This window comes from Crocodylus siamensis, chromosome 15 (genome assembly GCF_052110815.1).
Source record: "Crocodylus siamensis isolate JL-2025a chromosome 15, ASM5211081v1, whole genome shotgun sequence".
NCBI lineage: Eukaryota > Metazoa > Chordata > Crocodylia > Crocodylidae > Crocodylus > Crocodylus siamensis.
Window position 1 is genome coordinate 30,133,141 of NC_143409.1, and position 25,551 is coordinate 30,158,691.

Sequence of the window (25,551 nt, forward strand, 5' to 3'; positions counted from 1 at the left end):
TGAACAGTTCATTGTATTACTTGGTAAAATTGAATTTTTTGACCAGATCCTGCTAGCACCCATCCAGCTGGATAACTTTACTGCTATGAGTATTGAAAAAAAAATTGTGGGACTATTCTCAGTAGTGAAGCTAAGCACTTGCATGCATGAGTGTTTGCAGCCTCAGGGCCTCTGGTATATATAAAATAGGTATACAGCTGTGCTACAGGTGAAGCAACTTATATACCCTGGAAGAATCTGACAGCATCAATATTTGACTGTTGTGATTTTAAAATCAGATGTTTCAGAAAAAGGCAAAGTAAAAAAAAAAAAAAAAAGGTAAAAATGGTAAGGCAAATGTATTGCTGATCAGGGGGGAAAGTCTGATCAAAGCAAAATGACCCTCCAGACTGCAGAAAGGAAGTTGGTTTTCCTGCAGCATGGAGCTAATATTCCTCCATAAATTGATCAAATTCTGCACTGTCATCCAATTTTTGTTTAAATATATTAATGCCATTTGATCCCAGCACCTTACTTGGAAATGTATTCCAGCTATTGACTTCGCTGTCAAAAAGACTCAACCAAATGTTAATGAATAAGTATTATTGTCCAAATACATAAATGAGAGCATAGGAGATGGGGATCAATTCTATGGTCAAAGCAATTTTGATCAGAATCCGTATGGAAGCACGTACAAATTCAGGCAATGCATAGGGTGCAGGAATGTATTGACCACCACTGCAGAACTAGCAAACAGTAGGTTCATATATGACTTTTTAATTAAAACCAGACACATTTATCAATTAAAAACACAAATGAAAACACAAAAGGGAGTGGCAGTTGGCTACCCTGTTAGGCTCTTCGGGAAAATGGGCATTGTGATTTTTTTTAAAAGGAAATTAGGTGCTGCTTTCCTTTCAAAGGCAATTTTAGGGAACTTTTGGATATATCCTATTCATGACCATTTACAGTAAGATGGAGTTATCTCCCAGGAGCTCTCAGTTTCTAAATGAGGACTGAGCTCTTAGGGGAATTTGGCTCCAGTTGTGAGAGTTGAGCCCATCTGAAAAAAGGAGAAAAAAAAAGTCTTGCCTTTAGTGGCTGATTAGTTTTGAGCTTAGCAGTAGTTGTAATTGTGAATTCATTTTATGGCTAGCTATCTAAATGAAGAACAGGAGGCACTCAATGAAATTAGGATGCAGCACATTAAAAATAGAACATAGATATAATTTGTCACAAAATTCTCTGCTGCTAAAGATCCTGGAGGCAAAAGTAAGTTTTGTGAATAGCTTAGACATTTATGACTTAAACCCAGCACCACAGTTTCATTAGCAAAGGCACATAGCCAATCATCTGCTGGGGTCAGAACATTGTCTTTCTGCTACTCAGTACAGAGATGCACAATTAGTGTGGGTGTTTCACCTTCCTGTGATTTATGTAGCACTGACTGCTGGTGGAAAGCAGGATACTGGGCTAACAGACCACTGGTCTGTCCTCCTATGCCAACTCCTATTTTCTTATTTCAGCCTACTGTTGAAATACTGGCAAGTATGCCAGGCTACCAAAAAACCACTATTGCAAAACCAATGATTTCTTCAGTTTGCCTTACTACTACCCTGCAGTCATGTTGGGGCAGCAGTGCATAGGCAACTTCTGCTGAAATCCTAGTTGTGGGTGCGCTTGCCAGGCTAGCTGGGGCTTTACAACTTGAATCAATAATACACCTTCTCCCAGCACCAGCACAGAATTCTTGAAAGGGCAGAAACTTCTATGCATTTCCATACAATCAGTTCTGTGTGCTGCAGCAACACAGATATATAAAGATGAATGTACCCAGTAGCCCATGTGACAGGCTGTACTGGGGTCCCTTTGTGTCCCCTCCAGGGGACATCACTGGCTCTCAGAGGATCACCCCAGTGCAACTTACCCCTGCACACAAGCTGCATAAGCATGTTCCTGTCATACTGAATTGTAAAATCCATGGCCAGAGCTAGGAAAACCTTAAGAGTTAACTCTTACATTCGGACACTTCAGACTAAGGTTACTGAGATCAGAAAAGGTTTTTGTCCAAATCCAATCATTTCAATATATCATGTGCCAGCTGGGTAGACAAACTCTGAGGCACATAATAAATGAAACTAACATTTTTTTCCCCAAAGTGGAAGCTAACTGCAGTATTTCATTATGCCTATAGCCCAGCCCCTACCATCAGTGAACAAAAGCATAGAACAAACATTTAGTTTGTTTGCTTGGTTTTTTAATTAAAATTGAATTTGCAAAATGTCCATTGTTCTCTCACCATGTTGGCTTGGCGGTGAAAACAAGATTTTTTTTTTTTCCAAAATAAGTTTTTTAAAGAGTTCATGCAAAAATAAAAACTGATCAGATATTTTGTTTTCTTTAATCTGCATTGCCCAAAGTGCTCCTTGAAAAAAGTTTTGGGGAAGAAGAAAAATAATTGCCAGTATTTGTACAAAGGGATTTACAACTGTCATCACGTACAAAGGGGAGGTAAGAAATTTTAGAAGAAGTTTACATTTATGAGTATCATACCCTGCTGAAGCCTGACCTGACAGAAGGTTGTTCAGAGTCCCGTAAAAAATGTTTATTTTAGAAAAAAAACAAACCCTTGCAAAACAAAGATTAAGAATCTGTACATCTTTGAGGTCATTGTTCTGTAACACAGAATGTTTCCTCTCTTGTCAGGGCTGAGCCCGAGGACCTCGGAACCTGGAAATGTCACGGTTTTCGGCTGGCTCTCAGAACTCATGCATTTATGAATATTCAGTTAATTCAAACCACGCAAGCAGCAAGCTATCCAGCCAATGGTAATTCTGAGCGCACCATTAAAGCTTAGAACATCTCCTGTTATTCCCCACCACGGTGGAGCGCTATGAATCTGGGACCCTGTTTAACTTTGGCTCTTTGGAGTCCAAAGATTTGTACTTGTCGTCGATCACTGCGGCATTCTGCTGAAAGTGGATAGCTGGTTTAATCTGGAACACGTCAAAACTCTCTTGGTTCTTCCTGTTGTAAATGTTCACTCTGTGCTCCAGCTCGGGGCTGGCTGTAGTGGAACCTGCTGGAGTCGGTAGTTTGAGGTTGACTGGATCCAATCCTTTTTGTGTTAAGCATGAATCCTCTGATAAGGATGATAACAGTTCCTGAACTACTGCATTGTTGACCCTCTGCCTTGGATCGATTTGGTCATGTCTTGTGTTCCCCGTCCTCTCTAAGGGACAATACTCAGAAGACTCCTCCCGGGTTGTACTGCAGTCTGTGGAGGAGCCAAAGGTTTGGCTGCTGTCACTCTGGGCTCTAGTTACAGAGCTGTCTGTGGATCTGGAGACACTCCCTGAAGTGGCACTAGTGGAAGTTCCAGTACTTCCTATCTTCATTGGCACATCCACTGTGAACAGGTCAGAAGATATGTTTGGGTGGTGTACATCTATGGCTGCTGTGGTAATGATACAAATAGCTGCCTCAGGAACTCCACTGTCTGTAGGGAAAGATATGATCATAAATCATAAAAAGGCCTTACTTTGAACCATGTAGAGATATTGTAGAGAGAACATCTTCACATAAAATCATGCAATAAGTAGTTATAATCACAAAAATGATATGTGCATCCAAACACTCCTTTTCACAAGCATCTTGTTATGAAGTCTTTGAATACAAAGGTATGGGAAGATGATTGTGAACTGAAATATTCCGTTTTTTAAAAAACAAAACCAAATAGCTGGGAGTACATTTTTAAAGTGAAAGGTAAAAATACCACACAACACCCATATTTTTTTATTAACAAACTTTGCACAGAGTCACCTATGATGCTTTGAATATCTGCTTTATTTCATAGCTTTTAAAATCTATCATATTGGGTACTCATGTATAAAATGTGGTACAGTATGTGCCTATTTCAAACTCAGATCTTATGACCCTCTTAATGGCTACAATATAATCCTTAAGATATAGAAATCCATTTGGAGTTTGACCTAGTGCCACTACTCACATGTCAGTTTTGTCTGGCATTGAGTTTTCTTATCCTTCCTTCACTCAGTTTAACCTTTCTAAAAGGTTCCCAGCATGAGGCTTGTCTAAGTTATGTTCCAATTTGCTTTCCATTCACTTATTTCTCCACAGTTTTCTTTTCTAAGCCCATTTGAACCACTCTGTCTTACTCCAATAAAATCACACACCTGGATCTTTTAAACCATTATAATTGACTTCTGCAGGAGGAGCACCATCAAGCCTTTTATCCTTGAGAGTTTCATCTTGACACAAACTTTCATGGAAAGGACAGGAGGTTCATAAAGATTGGTTTAATTTCACAATGGATCTATTAACTGCTCATGCTTTCTTGTTCTGCACCAAGCAATGCAATTCAGCAATCAGAAATGAGGCTCTGAAATTCACTGCTAATCTAAATCTTCAAAGGAAACTTACCACTACTGGGCTCATTGTAATATTGGCTGATGTAATTATTCATATCATCCTTGACCATGGCCTCTGAAAGAGTGAGAAAGAATGTTATTAGAGATTCTACACTGTTCTAGTACACTGCTATATAATTGTGACATGCCCTGGCCCCAGATGTGGCCTTTGAGACAAACTTTTGGGGTGTTTTCAGACCTCTGGGGGTACCCTTCTGGCTCCAATATTTGCTATCGGCAGCTTGACCACTGAGAGCAGACTGAGATGCTTCAAAGGTCACCTCCCCAACCCCTAGAATCTCAGCTCTACCTGCCTCACCTATGTCTCGCCAGCTCTTAGAAAAAGGGATTTTGCCAGCTAGAAGAATCATGCCCTCGTCCAGTCATCCCCTCAGAAAAGATGAATTTCCTCCTTCTGTGGAAGAGGCCTCCCTGTATGGTCAGATGCTCTGGAATCAAATAGCACTGACCATAAGTGGGTAAAAAAGATAACAAAAAGTTGTATTATGAGAATGAGAGTAAAAATCAGAAATCAGTAACTATATTTCTTTGTTGAGATACAAAGATATAAGAAAAAAACAAAAGAAAATGTCAGAATGACAAGCTGATCTTACCCTGCCTCTTAAACCTAAGACTTCAGCTCCTATCCAGCTCAACAGATTAGAAAGCAGCTTCTGCCTCTCACTTTTCTGCCAGGGCCTCCTGCAAGTTCCCTGTCAGCCTGCTTTACTCAGCTGGCTGGCTGGAGACCTCAGTGTTTCCCTATAGGTTGAAAAAAACTAAAGATCACAACTTGCTCTCAAGGCAAAGCTTAAGTTTGGTTTCTTATCTCACCACTTTTATACATCACCCATTGGCTTCTTGGGGAGTCCACACTAGGCATAGAACTTGCTGCTCCTCAAAGACACATGCTTACCAGACTAACAAATCTTTCCTGCTGTAATTAAGGCCTCTGCATCCTTTCAGACATGAAAAATACTAATCCAATATTCTAAAGATACTGTCTCTCACTTAATTTTCCCATCGTGGGAACTATCCTTCCAGGTGGTATTCTTATGGGTCTCTTCCTTTGAAATGTAAACACATAGTTGTCTAGAAGGTTCATGCACCTCAAAGCATGTTTATAAGGGAGGTAAGCAAACAGACTCATGTCAAATCCTAATTCTCAGTGATTACCTGTTCCACCTGTGAATGGGCGAGGAACACTTAAGTTAATCACTGCCTGCAAAATTACACTTATATCAAATATAACAATTCATGCAGACATAATAATGACAAGGCTAAATACAGCTTGGTGGTACCTATACATAGAGACTACACATGCCATATCAGTAAAATAAACTCAAGAAAACATTAATGACATCCCATGAATCCCTCAAGCACTGTAGGTTCATGACAGCAATGCTCTCTTCTATATGCTCCATAACTTAGCCCTGCTCATTCTATCTTTGCATCTGGCTAGGATATAAGCTGGTGTTCGATAAGGTATCTTTGGCAGCTGTCGCACTATAGTCCTGATCTAGCAGACCCTAGCTAGCCACAGAAGGTCAATGGAAGTTGCTTTAAGTGGGACTTTTGGGACCAGGTCCTTAATGATCATTTAAGGTACTTTATAAAATAGCAAATGGGAGATTTCAGAGAAATGGGGCCTTGGAACTCCCAGCCACAACTGTCATCATTCAGCTACTAACATTTCTATGCACCTGACATAAGCCATCCTGTTATGAAGAATGACAAACATTTATTTTATGTTTGATACCCTATTAGATCACTTAGCAATTTCTGTCAACACAAGTACTACTCTTTTTGATCAATGGTCATTGATTTAAAATGACAATAATGTTCAGTTCGGGACTTGATTCTCCCTGGATCCCAAACTGCTTGGATGTCAAAGCATCTCTCGGCATTTCCTTACTGTAAAGGCTTACACCAGGAGTTTGCAGATGTTATATGTTATTATATCTCCTGGTGTCAAAGCATCTCTTGGCATTTTCTTACTGTAAAGGCTTACATTAGGAGTCTGCTGATGTTATATGGCTGACCCATAATTCATTTGAAAATGCATGCCAGAAAAGTGTGGTTTGCTGTTCCACCAGTTTCCATTCAAGGAGCTCAAAGTACTTTATAAGCAGCAATAAACATTGCCTCAGAGAACCTCTGGAGAATAGCTAAGTATTATAATCTCCAATGGTAGACTGGTGAAGCCAGGACCCAAGCGTGCACAAGATCACTGAGGAAGACTGTGGAAGCAGCAGGATGAAGGGAAGAAAGTTTACATTAACCCATCTGGGATTGGAGCTAGGGATACCAGAGAATTGTAGCATTCAGTCCTGATGTATGAAGATGGCTACTGAGCTACCTTTTCCCATGCTTTAGAAAGAGAATGTGCCCCTCCATTTTTTGGGCACAATAATGATATTCTTGTAGCTTGTGTCATGTTGGTCCTCCTTTTTGAGGCATGACTGCCCTTTTGTGACTCCAGACCAACTGTTACTCATCTGCAGCCATTCCATTATTCAGCAAATGGTCAAGATTTTTAGAAACTTTCTTAGTGTGTGTGCTGGGACTAGCAAATTTTAATTCCTCTATCTTTATTTCCTCCACCACCTTGTTAAAGGTCCTGTGATGCTAACCAGGTGGTCCTGGACTGCTCTCTTTGTTTTCAATAGTAATTTCTTTTTTAAAAATCTTGTTCTGCTGTTCCATTGCATTTTGACAATTTGTAATCCTCTGCCGCACCCCTGAAAGCTTCTGTCTGTTTCTTTCTTCTTTCCCTTCTTCTTGATTTTGAACTTGTTGGCTTTGAGACAATTTTAGTTAATAAAATGGTAACTTTGCCCAGTACCCTCACAGCAGCAGAGCAGAGAACTTGTTGGGGGTACAGTGCTATGGCTTCATGATTCACTTGATAAATAAAAACAACACAAGGTCTGTCACAGAATTTATCAAAACCAATGGACATTACACCTCAAAGAAGGACAATTCCTACAAGGCTTGGGATAGCCAACAAACAGATCAAATTTACAATAACTTTTGGGTGAAATCCTCAGTGGTTGTCAACACAGCTCTGTTGATGGGTCAGTTGTTTCTACAATGACATTTTTTCCCCCAGAAAGAATTAAGGGGTCATCCTTGACTGGATTAAATAATCCTAACTCTATTTACTTTAACTGGGCAATGATACTTTTGCTAGTTAAGAATCTGGCCTGATGACAGTACCCATGCACATGAAATATGAATTTAAATTGTAAAACAGAATCATAGAATCATAGAAATTAAGGGCTGGAAGGGACCCTGAAAGATCATCAAGTCCAACTCCCTGCTCTGGGCAGGAATGGTCTTGAGATTAAATGGTCCCAGCAAGGTGCCTGTCCACTCTCCTCTTGAAGACTTTGAAGGTTGCGGACTGCACCATCTCCTTGGGAAGTCTATTCCAGATTCTGGTTACTCTTACCATAAAGTTCTTCCTTACATCCAACCTGAACCTATCTGCTAACAGTTTATGGCCATTGGTCCTTGCCTTGCCCTGGTGGGTGTCCTAGTGAATCATTTTTTTCCCCAGCTCCTGATATTCACCCCTTACATACTTACAGATGACCACCAAGTCCCTCCTCAGTCTTTTCTTCCCCAGGCTGAACAGTCCCAGATCCCTTAGTCTTTCCTCATAAGGGTTGTCCTGCAGACCCTCAATCATTCTTGTGGTCCTTCTCTGGACCCTTTCAAGGTTCTCCACGTCTTTTCTGAAGTGTGGCACCCAGAACTGGACACAGTACTCCAGCTGGGTCTCACCAGCATGGAGTAAAGAGGAAGTATTACTTCCTTAGTCCTGCTCACGATGCATCGGCTAGTACATCCCAGTATGCTATTAGTTTTGTTGACTACAGCATCACATTGGTGGCCCTTGTTCATCCTCTGATCAGCCATAACCCCAAGGTCCCTTATGAAGCAATGACACTGATGAATGGAAAAGAAAAATGTCAGCTGTACCCTGTGTATAAATATATGCCATGTGCTCTATACAATTTTTTTTTCCAACTGATAATTAATTGTATTTTGGAAAGCAATGACAATATTACAGTAACCGAAAAAAAAAGGAAGAAAAAAGAAAGAAAAAAAATACTCTCATGTTGTCCTGACACAAAACTCCAATATTACTATTATGAATGACAATACTGAGAACATCCCATAAAAACTTTAAGCTTAAAAGCAATCTAATCTGCCCAATTTGTGGTGTATCATGTGCTTTAAAAGCATCCTCGCCTTTTAAGTGCTCTTTTTGATACCATGTTTCAGAAAACCGTGCTCATCCCACTGAGCCAGATTTCCCACACCCCCTTGGGGCTCTGTGGCTATAGTCCTGCTTTTTCACAGCACATTGTGGTTTGCAGGTGAAAGAAACAGATGTTTGCTGTGGAACACTTTCTCCACACAACAAGACCCAAACCACTAAGCACTCTGTACCTGGAATAGCTGCACTCATAAGATGGCAATCTAACCTGACACTGAAAGGGAACATGGTTGTTTTCCTGGTTTCATTGGATCTTAAAAGCTTTTTTGGCCCCTGTTGATCTTTAAATGCCTGCAGTCAGAGGTGTGCTTTGTGCTAATGCCTGAGTTTAAAAAGAGGCCTCAGAGTAGCTCCAGGCAATGCTGCTGGATTCAGAGTACATTGCAATGCTTTTCAGCTATCTGCTGTTAAAATACCCTTAGTTTCACTCATACATAATTTATACTATAAATGCCACCTGAACATTATAGTGCTGGAAGCTTCAGGTGTATACATACTTTTCTGTGGCAAGAGTCAGGAGTGGCAGATACTAGATCAGATTAGGTTTCATCTTAGATTTTCTGGATGCTAAAGACAACACTAAGAATCTCTCCTGATCTTTGAACAAAATTTGTGCTGGAAGAGGAGCCAACGATGTTATGATACATTATAACAAAAAAGGCAGCATCACTCTGCCAGTAAGAGTTGCTTGCTGGCTTTTAATTCTTCATGTAAAAGTCCAAATTGGACCTCATGGCTTCCTCCAGAGGTCATACATGTACCAGCCTAAGAGGCTGTAAATCAGTCAACACAGTATATATGACACGTGAATGAACAGCATTCTAACTGATCAAACTAACACTTACCCTACAGCCTGAGGGCATGAGTCCATCCTCCTGACCTTTGCAACAGTAACTACCTCATACTCAAAAGGAAGCCTCTCATAATGCAGCTAGCTAACTATGCGGTGCTGAACATGGAGGGGAAAAAATCTTTACTGAGCACAGCAAGTAATCAGTCTGCACAGGGGAGGGTAAGATTCGATTTGATTATCTTCATTTATATACAAAAAAAAAAAGATTAGTGAGCATAAAATTATCCATCTTTATATTTGTGTGCAGCCTCTCATCACAGAAAACAATGCCATGTTATGGTAAAAGAGCATTATAATATATATATATATATATATATGTATCAGGCACAGCATAAGCTTTGGAGGATTATAATGAAGCAAACTGGCACTTAAACTGTTTTTTTAATCATATGGAAATCTCTAGAATTTTAGAAGCAAAAGGATGATTGTCTCAAGTTATCCTAGATATTATTCATTTTTAACCAGCTGACTGTTGCTGTCAAGGACTTTAACAAAAAAAAGAATACAAAGTTGGAAAATCCTGAACATCAGGTGTACATAAAAATAAAGCATATTTTGGGTAATATCACACATCGCTGTACTGACAGATCATGGTGATTCACAATAGGATTTTTAAAAAAGTCCCTGTCTTTCAGCATCTACAATTAAAATTGTATTTAAATGACAGGTGCTTGTAGGCAAAATGCCAGGACATACAAGGAGGAGAGAGCAGATTATGTATATTATTTTAAAATTTACATAATGTTTTCTGTTTTTCCAAATACTTCTAAAACAGTCTCAGCTGGAGAAAGGAAATCCTGACAAGTAGTAATCTAACCCATCAGGCTTCCTCTACACAGCCAGAATTCTCTTTTGATTTTATTCCACAGGCAGTTTAACATTTTTAGGATCCAGGAGCTAAGACTTTTTTCTCCTTTTATAGATAGTTGTGAAATACAGTGATGTAGTCTCCACATCCTCTTCTGTAATGTTATTCTTCCTCTCTCAGCTAAGATGATGAGGCTCAATGACAAGGAAAAAATAATTTTCCTGTTATACATTAATAATGATCGCTTTGGAAAAATGTACATGGCCAATGACTTAAGGGCCATGTCCAGATGCAAAACCATACTCTGGCTGCCGGCCAGGCTTTCTGCTGCAGCTGCAGCTCCCAGAGGTCCCCAGACCCCAAGGTAAAGCCGGATTGCTGGCCCCAGCCTTCCCTACCTCACTCAGGGTAACCTGCTGCGTGCCAGAGCATGCCTGGCATGGACATTCCCTAGAGACAAGGACACACCCAGATAATTCAGAGCCGCTTGGTCTTTTTTCTGTTCGATATGCCTACAGCAGTTGTTCTCAACTTGGGTGCTGCGAGAACACACTAATGAAATGCAGGCAGGTGTGCCTTTCTGTTGCCGCTGCTTCTCACTTCAGCTCCGATGTGCCTACTGAAAGCAAAGGCACACGCGACAGTTTCACCTGCCCCATACACCTCTGTTTCCAGGAGACACCATGTGCAGTTGGACCAGGAAGGCCTGCAGCAAGAGCACATGCCCTTGCCACAGCTACTTCCCAATCTGACTTTGCAGGAAGCATATGGTGCAGTTCTACCTGGCTGCAGTAGCAATGGGGTGAATATAAAATAATTATAATGATTGACTCAAGTAATAATGTAGTAACAAGATAAGTAATAATGTAGTAACAAGATAATTAACTTTACATAATAATACCAGTAATATAATTCTATAAGTTTTAAAACAGGGTGTTGCTAAATTTTAAAAAGTTGTGGTGGGTGTCTCGAGTCTGGAAAGGTTGAGAACCACTGACTTAAGAGGAATCAAAACTTTTCTCCACAAGGAAGCTGGTTATTCTTTAGGGTATGGATCACAAACAACAACGTTGCTAATACAAGTGATGAACTAGGGAGCTCTTTCACCCAGGGACCATGTTCAACTACCCACTCTAGAAGTGAAGATGGATCTGGAGTTGTGGAAGGCGGTAACAAAAATGTCAGTGATGTGCTGGAAAAATGACAGGCAGAAAATGGCATTGCCCCTGGTAAAGGATGGTGTAGTAACTCAATGCCAACCCTGAAAAAAACCCTTACAAAATCACACAAAAGAAATCACTTCATACCTGCCATGGGAATGTGGCAGTTTATCATGGAGTATGGTGACACCGTCCATCAATTTAATACAGAGGAATTTAAAATTCAGAATTTCCTTTAGAATGTAATGATCTGAACCACATATTGGCCAGGGAACTGGTGTTGATGGCGGATCTCTTATGAAAGCTGGATTCACCTTCCCTGAAACTGTAACCACCATTTTCCATGGGTCAGCAGCCTGAGCAGTGCTATACATGTGGTGAATCCAGGCCTACCCCTCTCTTCAGAGGGGATGCATCTACTCAAACAGCTTGCTGTTCAAAATGTTATCCATGCAAAATGTGGTGTTTTTGGTCAGAAACAGGCAGAAACAAAAGGGAGTGTAATAAAAAATTCCAAATCAGCCTGGTTTTTCTATAAAATTATGGAATACAAGCTGAAATGTTCCTGGGAATAATAAACTATTTGGAGTAAAGTCCCTTCTAACCCATGGGACGACAATATAATCTCTCTCTCTCCTATCCATATAAAAACATAATAAATTTGGTGGAACACATAAATGCCATTCTGTCCATCAAGGGAGATTCTTTTTCTAGTCCTATAATCCCTCCGCAGTGACCTTTAATTGTCTCATCAATGACCCCAGAACAAGCCTGCAAAACCCCTGCATACAGTAAATACCATTTGTATGTCTTTATGATTGAGGGCATTTTTAAAGTTACCTTGAAATATTTTATTATGGAAGCATTTTTATTTTTTATTGCCACCGATTCTGTTGGCTTCTGTCTGTTGGAGTTGAATTTCCTAAACTAGGGAGTTCTTTCTTTTGGGCCGAAGCTCTATGAGGTCATGAATCTTTTGAGTGGAATGATACCGTCTTATTGTTTCTTGATGCTAATAGCACATTTTCATAATAAACCTCACATTAAGGAGTATTTTCCTTACAGAATGGAAACTTCCAGCCTCATCAGTGCTACCTGTGAGCTATTTTTCTTTTAAGTATGACTGGCCTATAGAAAAAACTGGCAACATTTGATATTTAAGTTTAGCAACAAAAGCTAATGAACCACTGTCCGTATCTTCCTTGACACTAGGACTGAGTTTTGTTAAATGTAAAACTTGACAACTAAAAATGATTTCAAAAGCAAATTCAGAAATTAACGTCAAGAGATAACAAATGTCACTGCATGTACTTTAGCTGGCACTCCAGAAACAGATCTCTGTGCTTGTCCAGTAGAATTTCATCTATTATTTTAACTAAAGGTTATCATTGATACTTCAGCTTTGATAAGAGGAAGAGTAACTTGATTACTGTCTCATGATTTTGGCTGTCTTTTGCTAACTACATTTAATAATCTAAATAGCGCTCTCTCTCTGGATAATGAAGCCATATTCAAAAATTCAAAATTTCATTACAGCTAATGGTTTCATATGAGACTAGGCCATAGCACACAACTAGAGGAATAAGGAAGGGGCAGAAGCTAATAAAGGCCTGATTAGGAAGACCGCCCTCTGAGCCGCTCTGCTTTTTCATGTGACTTTTTTTTATCTGGATCACAGAGTTATGTGATCTAATCTTGATTTTTCACTGGGGCTCCAATATCTACTCATCTGCTTCTAGAATTAAGGGCTGTGACAAGGAATGTATTATGTTGCCTTTGGCTACCTGTGTCTTCTATCAATCCTCAACACAAACTCATATGCAAAGAAAGCAGAATCCTAATATGCTGCAAACTCTGTAAGAGACAGAATATAATGCAGAAGCAAACTTCAGAAAAATGCTGCAGCATTTCATGCTTCCCAGTGATTACCTCTATAGTTTAGTATTCTCACCTACAAATTCTATATAACAATGGCTCGCAAGTTTTTCTGGGAGGGGCCTGGCATGACTTAGCTGAGATCTGAGGTAGACCAGCACTAGGATTTGCCTGCCACCACTGATGCTGCTGTTTCATAGAAATCATAGAAAATCATAGAAAATTAGGGTTGGAAGGGGCATCAGGAGGGCATCTAGTTCATCCCCCTGCTCAAAGCAGGACCAGCCCCAACTGGATTATCTCAACCTAAGTTTTGTCTAGCCGGGTCTTAAAAACTTCCAGGGACGAAGATTCCACCACCTCTCTGGGTAGCCTGTTCCAGTGTCTTACTAGCTTCCTAGTTCTTCCTAATATCTTGCCTAAACTTCCTTTGCTGCAATTTGAGACTGTTGCTCCTTGTTCTGTCATGTGCCACCACTGAGAACAGCCTAGCTCCATCCTTTTTTGAACCCCCTTCAGGTAGTTGAGGTTGCTATTAAATCCCCTCTCAATCTTCCCTTTTCTAGACTTAAATAAACGAAGTCCCCTCAGCCACTTTTCATAAGTCATGTCCCCCAGCCCCCTCGCCATTTTTGTTGCCCTCTGCTGGACCCTTTCCAATTAGCCCACATCCTTTCTGTAGTGGGCGGCCCAAAACTGAACACAATACTACAGATGTGCCCTCATTAGTGTTGAATAGAGGGGAATAATCACTTCCCTTGACCTGACAACACAGCTACCAGTGCAGCCCAGTATGACGTTAGCCTTCTTTGCAACAAGGGCACATTGTTGGCTCTTATGCAGTTTACTATCCACTGTAATCCACAGGTCTTTTTCTACAGAGCTGCTGCTCAGTCAGTCAGCCCCCAGGCCGTGCTGGTGCATGGGATTGTTCCGTCCTAAGTGCAGGACTTTGCACTTGTTCTTGTTGAACCTCATGAGATTTCTTTTGGCCCAATCCTCCAATTTGTCTAAGTCACTCTGAATCCTAGCCCTACCCTCCAGCATATCTACTACTCCCTCCAGCTTGGTGTCATCTCAAACTTGCTGAGGCGGCACTCTATGCCATCTTCCAGGTCGTTGATTAAGACATTGAACAAAACCAGGCCCAGGACTGACTCCTGGGGAACTCCATTTGATACTGGCTGCCAACTAGATATAGAGCCATTGATTGCTACCCTCTGAGCCTGATGCGTCAGCCAGTTTTCTATCTACCTTACAGTTCATTCATCCAGCCTGTACTTCCTTAGCTTGCCTGCAAGAATGTTGTGGGAGACCATATAAAAAGCCTTGCTAAAATCAAGGTATACCACATCCACTGGTCTCCCTGCATCCACAGAGCCAGACACCTCATCAGAGAAGGCAATCGCGTTGGTCAGGCATGACTTGCCCTTGGTGAATCCATGGTGACTGTTCTTAATCACCTTTTCCTCCAACTGCTTAGAAATGGATTCCATAAGGACCTTCTCCATGATTTTTCCAGGGGCTGAGGTGAGGCTGACTGGTCTATAGTTCCCTGGATCCTCCTTCTTTCATTTCTTAAAGCTGGACGCTACATTTGCCCTTTTCCAGTTGTCCAGGACCTCTTCTGATTTACCATGCATTTTCAAAGATGATAGCCAGCGACTCTGCAATCACATCGGTAACTCTCTCAGCACCTTCAGGTGCATCACATCCGGCCCCATGGACTTGTACATGTCCAGCTTTTCTACATAGTCCCTAACCTGGTCTTTCACCACTGAGGGCTGCTCACCTTCTCCCCAAACTGTGCTGCCCAGTGCAGCAGTCTGGGAGCTGACCTTGCCTGTGAAGACTGAGGTGAAAGAGGAATTGAGTACTACAGCCTTTTCTGCATCATCTGTCACTAGGTTGCCCCCCCCCCATTCAGCAAGGGACCCACACTTTCCCTGATCCTTCTCTTGCTATCGACATACTTGTAGAAACCCTTCTTGTTACCCCTTCACATCCCTTGCTAGCTGTAGCTCCAATTGTGCTTTGGCCTTCCCAACTTAATCCTTGCATGCCTGAGGAATACTCTTACACTCCTCCCTAGTTATATGTCCAAGTTTCTACTTCTTATAAGCTCCCTTTTCGTAATTTAGTTTAGTGAAGAGTTCCCTGCTAAGCCAAGCTGGACTTCTGCCATACTTGCTAGTCTACCTTAGCATCAGGATGGTTTGTTCCTGCGTTTTCAGGAAGGCTTCTTTACAGTGCAGCTAGCTCTCCTGGACTCCTCTCCCCATCAGACTGGCTTCCCAGGGGATCCTGCCCCTGAATTCCCTGAGCAAGTCAAAGTCTGCTTTTCTGAAGTCCAGGGTCCTTACTCTGCTGCTCTCCATCCTTCCTTTCCTCTGGATCCTGAACTCAATCACCTTGTGATCACTGCCACCCAAGTTGCCATCCATTACTACATTCCCCACCAAATGCATCCCTGTTTGTGAGCAGCAGGTCAAGAAGAGCATGACTCCTAGTTGGCCAGTCCAGTACTTGCACCAGGAAGTTGTCCCCAACACTCTCCAAAAACTTCCTGGATTATCTGTGCACCGCTATATTGTCCTTGCAGCCGATGCCAGGGTGACTGAAGTCCCCCATAAGAACCAGGGCTTGTGATCAGGAAACTTCTACTTGCTGTTTGAAGAAAGTCTCATCCACCACTTCCTCCTTGTCTGGTGGTCTGTAGCAGACACCCACCACAACATAACCCTTGTTGCTCTCTCCTCTAACCTTATCCCAGAGACTTTCAACAGGCCTATCTCCAGTTTCATACTGGAGCTCTGAGCATCATATGGCTCTTTGCAATAAAGTGCCACTCCTCTTTCTCTTCTCCCCTAGTTGTCGTCCCTGAACAGTTTGTATCCATCCATGACAGTGCTCCAGTCATGCGAGGTCTGACCAAGTCTCTGTTATTCCGATCATGTCATAGTTTTGTGACTGTGCAAGGACTTCCAGTTCTTCCTGCTTGTTTCCCAGGCTCCATGCATTCATGTACAGGCATCTAAGGTCAATTGCCCTGATTTCTCAGGAAGTATGAGAGCACTCTCCTTTGCACCCTCCTGCACCCTCTTCCTTCAGGTCTCCCGCTTCCCCAATTACCTCGGGGCTTTGGTCTCTATACCCTGTGAACCTAGTTCAAGGCTCTCCTCACTAGGTTAGTGAGCCTGTCTGTGGAGATGCTCTTCCCTCTCCTAGTCAGGTGACAGAGCTCCACTTCTCCACAGGAGTTAGAAGCAGAGCATTTTTGGTAGAAATTCCTTGGCAGTTCCTAAGACAACTGTGCACTGAAGAGCAGGATAAAATAGCCTTATAATTTTCAGAACATGGTGCAAGATTCATATCTTCACAAAAAAAATGGGCTACAAGAGACCTCATGAGGTCATCAAGTTCAACCCCTGCTCAAGGAAGGATAACCCCAGACAAGTGCTTATCTAACCTGAACTTAAAAGTTTCCAGTGATGGATTCCACAACCTCTCCAGATAATTTCTCCCAGTACTTAACTACCTTCCTACTTAGAAATTACTTCCTAATAACCAGCACTTCAGAAATGCACATGAACTGGTACAGTCCTGTTTATTTCCAATGTTCCCCTGGTGGTTCAGCAACTTTTAATTTCATCCATGCAAAGTCCCCTTCCTCAAACTCTAGATCTGACCCCACCTCTAGGCTAATGTTGCTGTTATCAATTTATAATGAAAACATCTGCAGCCATGAGATCATGTGAACACCCTTTCCTTGATATGCTATATTGGGCCTCCTAAATGGGTTTCAGGATGACTTGAGTGGAATTTCATATTCTCTACCTCACTGGCACTTGCAAGTTTCTCTTTCACACTAATGGCATGAAACATATGCACCAGTGGGACATGTTTGGGTAGCTGAGGTTCTTCAGGAGAAGACGCCTTTCTGCTTAGTTTCATAGTAGCTAGGGTCAGGAGGGACCTGAACAGACCATCTAGCCTGACCCCCTGTCCCAGGCAGGAATGAATGCTGGGTTCACAAGACCCCAGACAGGTGATCATTCAACCTCCTCTTGAATTTGCCCAAGGTAGGGGCGAGGACCACTTCCTTGGAAAGCTGGTTCCAGATTTTGCCCACCTTAACTGTAAAATATTGCCTTCTGATCTCTAACCTAAACCTATTCTCCACCAGCTTATTATCATTGTTTCTCATCACCCCAGGTGGTGCTGGAGAGAAAAGGGCTCTACCTATTTGCTGTTCATCTCCCCTGATGAATTTGTAGGCAGCCACCAGATCCCCCCTCAGCCTTCTCTTGCTGAGGCTGAACAGGTTCAGGTCCCTCAGTCTCTCCTTATAGGGCCTGTCCTGTTTCCCTCTCACCAAGTGGGTGGCCCTCCTCTGAACCCTCTCCAGGCTGGCCACATCCGTTTTAAAGTGTGGCACCCAGTACTGGATGCAGTACTCCAATTGCAGCGTGACCAGAGTCACATGGAAGGGGAGTATCACCTCTCTGGATTGGCTTGAGATGCATCTGTGGATTCATGACAAGGTATGGCTGCTTGCTTTGTGAAGATGATTCTCACATTAATGCCAGCTGTAGTTTTCCATTCAAATGAATTTTCAGTCTCTGCAGAGACTGGAAGCATGTGTGAGAGCTTGGGAGGATCTGCTGCATCTGTATTGACAGAAATGTCAAGGTTGGTTGCCACAGGGGACCAGAGAAATGATTCACAGTAAAAAATATACCTGAGAGATGGAGAGGTTGTTGGGTTCGAAAATCCTAAGACAAACAGCAGCTCCTCCTTAATAAGCAGATATTGGGGTAGCAGAAAAAGCTCTAAAAGTGACTGACAGGCAAATGACTTCAAGCATGACTTTGTTCCTAGTTTTAGTAAATAAATCTGCAAGAGAACTGTGTGTTTATTCAAAGTGTTAATTCAGTTTACACTAAATGAGGTCAATGAAATCCTAAACTGTATTGATCAAGATGTTTCTAGAAAAGATAGGACAGTATTAATGTCATTGTACAAGGCACAGGCACAAGCTCATCTGAAATGCCATGTGCAATTCTGGTTCCTTGTTCAAGAAAGATGAACACAGATGAAAACAGATGCTGACAACGACTGCTAGGATGACTGGGGGAATGGAGAAGCCAGCTACTAAGAGACAACTACACAGCTTGGTTTATTTAGCTTAGAAAATTGAGTCTGAGTGGAGACATGATTGTTGTTTATGAATATACCAGAGAGGTAAAACACCAGGAAGAGAAAAGGACTATTTAAGTTAAATAAAAATTTTGGCACAAGAACAAGTGTGTAAAAACTGGCCATGAATAATATAGGTTGGAAATTAGAGGGTTTCTAGCCATGAAGTTCTGGAACAGCCTTCCAATAGGAGTAGTGGGGGCAACCCCTCAGCCCCCACACTTGTTAAAGCCTGATAACTTAAGAAATGGATTATGTGACAGAGTTTGTGATAATAGTGGAACAGATACAATGACTCGGGAGGTACCTTCAAAGTTGTATGTTCCTTTCCCTGTCCAATGCACACTTAACACCACGGCCACCAAATTAAAACAGGGCCCTTTAAGTTCATACAGTTAATTAAATGCCCACTGCTTCTGAAAACATAAAGGCTTTCATAGAATTAACACACAGTTCAATAATGTCCCTAGTACATCAACATGTAGAATTTAGGGAAGTGCTTTTTTGAGGATTAAGCTCCATGACTCCTACCCACTCTTCTGAATGACTGCAGCATGTGGATTAACAAATCACTGTATGTCCTGGGTCACACACATACAAAGCAGTCAAACTCTGTTTTGTATGGATACAGTGAATTGGTGTAGCACAGCACTCTAGCATGCTAGCCCACTGCAATTCAGATATTATTTATTCTGACAGTCATCTTAAAAAGTAGCTATTCTTTTCCTGCCATTTATTGTTCCTTATACACAGAACTCCCACTGACTACTGTGGGTGAGCACAAACACATGAGCACCAAAGTTAACTGGCTTTATTTGAAAGCCAGATCTGATCCATATAACTGAACGAATGCTACAAGGACTGGTTAGTAAAATCCCTTACCTCGTAATGGTTTAATTGTTTTTTTGCCTGGATGAAAATAATCCTAATGCAGACCCTCTGCAGCGCTCAATTGTTCATATCCACCAAACCCCATTTTCTTTGCTTGCTTTGATGAAGATGTGTATAAGAATAGGGACCAGTGGGTACAACAAGCTTTACTTTTCTCCAACCATGCTTATAAATTGCAGCACTATTATCTTTTTCCCAGAAGTAAAAACTTCATTGCCAACCTCATAAAAATGGAAATTTGGCTCAGAATATCTAAAATAACTTTCCTGCAATGGAAAGTAACAGAGCTGGGATTCTCTTTTTGCCCAAACGAATATAAGGGCTGTGTATTAATTTTAAACTATGTCAGTATTGTAGAATTTCAAAGATTGAAATGATATATGCAGGAAAATGTGGAATTTCCACCAGGGACTGTAATTCATATATTATGGGAGAGATTAAAGAATAATAAATTTTGGAAGGAAGTATTAATGGCTATATGGGGCATTGTGAACTTGGCATTCCCTGATGTCTGGAACTTTGTATCTTAAGCTTTAAAAATGATTTGTGCAGGAGAATATCTAAGCAGAAAACAGTAGATGTTCTGACTGACCAGTTATATATTATATGAGTCATGAATTTAACAAAGAAGAAAGCAACTGACCTTTATAATGAACAGATAGAATAATTTTTGCTATTGCATCATCACTCTTTTTCTGAGAGAAAGACAGATGACAGGGAAACATAGAATATTTCTTTCATCATTAGGCAATGACTGACTGTACTACTCCTAAAAAGGACTTGACATATAGCAGTTTTCATGTTTAGCTCTTTCCAAATCAATCGATTGGATACCCTACTACTTACATGCTGAAGTCTACACTTTAATCTCTATATTTGTCTGCTTTAAAAATCATTTTGGTGGAATATTTTAAGTAAAATCTACATTTAAAGCACATTTAAAGAGGGAATGTTTCCTGCATCTCTTGGTCAAACTAGCCCAGAAAGCAGCCTGTGGTAGTTCACTTTCCAGTGACCTGACCTGATGGACACCAAAATATGCAACAGAGACATTATTCAAAGTCTTAGCATAAGACTGATTTGGCCATGGAGATCTCATAACCTTATCACCTGAAAGATGCAGGCTTTCCGGAACAAGCAAAAGTCAGATTGCCAGGGCTGTTCTGGAAAGCTTTCAAGTGCCCTTGGCTATGGTATAGACATAGCACTTCACTCTCCCACGCTTCCCCCAGCAATTAGCTCACTGTAGAAACAAAGAAAAGTAAGAAGCAGTTGTGCAGAGGTGAAAAAGAAGAGTTGAAAGAGTCAGCTGAAAGATACCAAAGCTGTTAGCACATACAGTATTCTCCAGGTGTAGGTATATACTGCATTTCTTTGTGGAAGTCTGGGTCCCAGAGGTGCCATGTGTACCACGTGATGCAGGGGTTACCTGACTTATTTTATTGAATGTTGTAGTAAATGGTTGCACAAAATCCAGTGTAAATACCAAAGTGCAAGCTAGAGCTGCCCCTAGAGAGCTTTAACTTATGCACTGTCCCATAAAACTCACATGTAGGGAAATGAGCAAAAGTCTGAATGCTTTTTTATGCTGTAACCCTTCATGGTAAAGCAGTTCATACTGAATGTTTCCATTGTTTCTTATGGACAGGAGAAGTAAGATTAGCTTGGGAGGGAATGTCTCATTTTCTCATGTGTTATATTCTTCAGCCAAGTAAAGCCCCTAGGTTTGGCAGAATCCAGGGCTCTCCAAACCTGTGAAGTTCTTGACCTGGGGCTGATAAAACGGGGTCAGCACAGTAGCATGCTAGCCACGCTATCCCATTCTCTGTACATTTTTCATAGTTCCCAGTTGCTCTGATATGAACCAAACATGTTAATCTGATCAAAAGTAATTCTAGCAAGGCAGGGTTTTTAATAAAGGGCAGAGCTGGGTGTAGGCATAGATAAAATGATTCCTAAGACCATTTAACACACAGGATATTTTGCAGCATGCAGTCCTTGTGCCAAAGTAAAATGATATAGAACAACACCACAGGCATTCAGCTCCAGACCAAGGGCTGCAGAAGGCCTTGCATATAGCAGAGCCACTGTTTTGGGGCATAAGGGGTAAGGATGTAAAGAATACACCTAAGAGTGTCTTTGGTTCTGCAGAGTTATACATCAGGAAGGCTCTTCCTCCCCTAGAATGCAGGGAGGTCTACCAGGAGCAGAGTAGGGGAGCAAGTACACAGTGAATTTACTTGCCTTCCTTGCCCTCCCAATGCTAGGTGCAGAAGAACTGCTGTTTCTTTCTCCCCTGAAACTGCATTCAGGTTTTGCTGAGATGCATTCAATTGAAAGCAACCACTGCGCAATTCAGGACAATTCTGGCACTCTGCCACAATAATAACTGACCAGACTACCACAGTAGCAGCATATTTTGTGCTAGGAATGCTTCAGACATACTGGAATAGCTGCAGAGAGTGAGGTTGGGAGGAGATAGGAAGATAAGGTTGGCTGAGCTAATACATGGTCCCAATGGTCTATCTTCTTCCCCTAGGATAACAGCCTTCTCCTGTTGCCAATTATATAGCCAGTCCTGGAGCTGATACAATATCAATCTGAATAGCAACATTAATGGTTCAGGACTCAAATACTGATGATGATGATGAAACATGAGGGGGGAATTAGTTCATAACTTGCATTAGTTCATAGTTTGTATTTACCTCTTCCTGTTAAATATAATCCAGGAAATTAAACAAGTAAAAATTGCATTAAATTCATGTTCTTTGGCTTGCAAAGTCATGTACTTGAAAGTTTTGAAATGCCAGATTTATGGTTTGTACATGAAATCTTATTTGGATCCCTTGTACATATATGTATTATGATAGTCTTTAATGACATAATCACACGCTATTTTTCCTAAAAGGACCCCTGCCTAATTCAACGTGGAGGACAATCTTAAAACTGGTGCTTCCACATTAGGGTGCGAAGTCAAGAATTGAATATAACAGTAAGCCAGATTTTTGTTTGCAGATAATATTCATATAATTTGTAACAACACTTTTCTTTACACTGGAGTTAAAATTAATTTTATATTCCTAATTTGAATCTAACATAGCACTATGGTATCCAAGAATAGAGCATGAAAAATAGCAATTATTTTGATCATCAGCTAATGTGTATTTTCACAGCTTCAGTGACAAGGAATCTGTAAGCAACTGTGTAATCTAACTGATTTCAGAAATGAATTCTTTCTGTTATGTGCCTACCATGCTGCATGCATAACCAGTATTTTATAAGGAGACACAAATAATGGATGCTTGTGGTAGCCTGAAAGTTAGAATTTATGTAGCTGAAGATTTTTTAAGATGAATGTCAGAAGCACGATAATTTTGGCAAACCTACTTATAAAGTGCACAACTCTGTTCAGTTCCAAATGTAACCAACCCTCAAGACACACATGCATAAGTTATGATATATTCATCTGGGCAAACCTCTGAAATTGTACCTCTGAAAAGGGTGGAAATGCATTTTATGGGTTATCAACCTTCTGCTTCCAGTTTTCAAACTACAAAGTTTGAAAGCTGAAATACGTAAGAGGTAAACTGTGATCAGACATGTAAATTAGTAAATAAATAAAGCTGGTATTTCTAACTTGTTTCATTGTTACTAGTTCATATTTACCAGAGAAAAGAGAATTGTTTGAAAAATACTGGAAACTGCTTTCTTCCCTGAATTCTGTGGAATTTGACTGAAAATAGGGTGCCAGGTGATGCTCAACTTCAGGGGTCAGCAACCTGTTCAGGCTTCAGGCTAGACTGACCCAGTTCAGGTCAAAGGTGGACCTAGCTACAGCTGCCATTGCTTTTCCCAGCACCCACCTGGGGACAGTGTCCGCAGCTGACGGTTTTCCCTGTGGTGGCACAGGGCTTTCCCCTGTCACCACAGACATAAACACTGGCTGCAGACACACTTCCCATGCTGCTACAGGGAAAAGCAGCAGTGGTAGCTGGGTCCTAAAGCCCACTTGCCCACCGTGGTCCCATCCATCTCTGACCCAAACTGGGTCAATCTGACTGCAGAAGCCCCACGTCTGTGGGATGGACCAAATGGTTTGTGGGCTGAATCTTGCCTGCAGGCCATTGGTTGCTGACCCCTGCTCTACTTCAGAGATCGGTATTGCCATTCTCTGGGTGCCTATAGACATGTGGGGAGGCTGTATTTACCTCAGAGTAGACTCAATTAATTGAGTCTGCTGGAGAATGCTAATTAGTGCTCTTCAGCGGCTTCTGTGTCTCATGCATCAGCATCTCTGTGCTTCAAATGGCAGCAGGGCACTTTAACTGGAGCTCATTCAATAAACTTTAGTGAAAGCACAAGATCCTGCAGGCACTTTAATTAGAGCAGCTCCAGCACCACTACCCTCCTTATCCCTGGGGCATGTGTAAAAACACCCTCTTTGCTGAAGTCTGATCACCATCCCACTCAGATCACCATACAGCAATGCCAGAGAAAGTCTAAAAAGTACATGGAAGAAGGTTAAGGAGTGGAACTGGCCTTCCATTCCCTCCAAACACCTCCAATGTGTGACCACACTTAAAACTGAAATAATTATTGGCATTATAGGTAAAATTAATCCCCAATGTAAATTCAGTGACATTAATTAGCTTTATCTCGCACACAAATCTGGCCCAACAGAATTAATTTGTTAATACTGAAATCATAATAAAGAATGCTTTACTGTCATTAATGCCGGTTGAGTTCTGAACTACCAGGTTGCTGAAGGTTGCTACACATCACACATCTGCTACTAGCTGGTGGCAGATATGAGGTCTGACATCAGTCCCAAACTGCCTTAGAGTCTCTAAATCACAAATATGCAGAGGCCCCCAAATCTGACAAAGTTTTTCTACTTTCTTCCTGATTTCCATGCTTTTATCACCAAGTGAATAATCTTTGCCAATTCTGACTTGGCTGCTGCACTTCAGCGCTTGATGGATATAATAATCAGAAAATGCTGGAGAAGGTGCATCACAGTCATTTTCTTCCGTGGTCATTTTATTGGCTCTGGCTGGAATTTGTTCATAAACAGAACATCATCTGCCACTCTGAAGCAGACGTAGCTTTCTTGCAATAATGGGAAAATGCAGTCCTCAGGGAAAGTAATCAATTCACTTTTAAAGGGAAAATTTTTCAGCAAATTCAATAACTCCATGTAAGAAAGCAGCAGTACTAGCTGGTAGACAGCATGTAGACAGGACTCACCTCGTGCAGGCCGCAACTCAGTGATGTTCTCTGTGGCTTCATCATCCGAGTCCCCAGTTGCTACTACCTTGTATCTATTGCTGCTCTGCTGGTTCAGCACGTGGGGGACTTGCAGGGCAGCCTCCCTCTCAGCAGCCAGATCCAGATCTTGCTGAGCGAGGTGGGCCCTCAACTGCCTAATTTCAAACTGGAGGGGGAAGGAGAAAATACACAACATAAAACAATGTGGTACAAAAAAAAGCCACCTGAAAATCATTATTCACAGGAGACTTGGCATATTGTCCAGTTTGCTGTTTTAAGGCCTGCATCTACAGCAAATTCTCTTGACACACAGCCAGAATAAACTGGGGCTTGACCTGAGGGAGTCCACGGAGCTGGGGTTTCCTCCTCAGACGCCCAGTAGTGGTAGCACTCCTGCTCTCCCCACCCACTGCCTGGTGGAGGGGGAAGTCTTACCAGCTGATTCCCCCAAATATATCTTTTCGAAAGATGTGGAAACAGCCCCTGCATAGGTTTGCCATTAATTGAGACCTCTTTCCTCAAACCCAGAAAGGGCCCTCTAGAGCTCCAGGGAAAGGTGCCGATTTGACCTCATTGTTATTATTTTTAACATGTCAGGGTAGACAGCACTGTGTATAATGATAGGGACAATGATCAAAAGGAGAAGGACAGAAAGCAGCAATCTCACTACGACTGACAGCCGCACTCCCTCTGTGAGGTGATATTAATGTCTCTCTCCGCAGGGACAGGAAAGGGCCTGGACATTTTCTTCTCAGCTACAAGGATTCATGTAATCCTCTTCCCATCTTATAACCCCCACA

The 25,551-nt window shown here is 41.6% G+C and overlaps 1 protein-coding gene across 1 annotated transcript in view; it reads right to left on the bottom strand.

Moving 5' to 3' along the window:
* Positions 1-592: 592 nt before the first annotated feature.
* The window catches only part of TMEM266 (transmembrane protein 266), a 149,891-nt gene continuing 124,932 nt past the window's right edge, over positions 593-25,551 (bottom strand). Inside the window, exons 9-11 of the mRNA XM_090028768.1 lie at positions 24,731-24,917; positions 4,423-4,485; positions 593-3,478 (exon numbers count right to left, since the gene is read on the bottom strand). Coding sequence (XP_089884894.1) covers positions 2,871-3,478; positions 4,423-4,485; positions 24,731-24,917 — 858 coding nt within the window. The 3' untranslated portion in view covers positions 593-2,870. The remainder of the gene's footprint in view (positions 3,479-4,422; positions 4,486-24,730; positions 24,918-25,551) is intronic.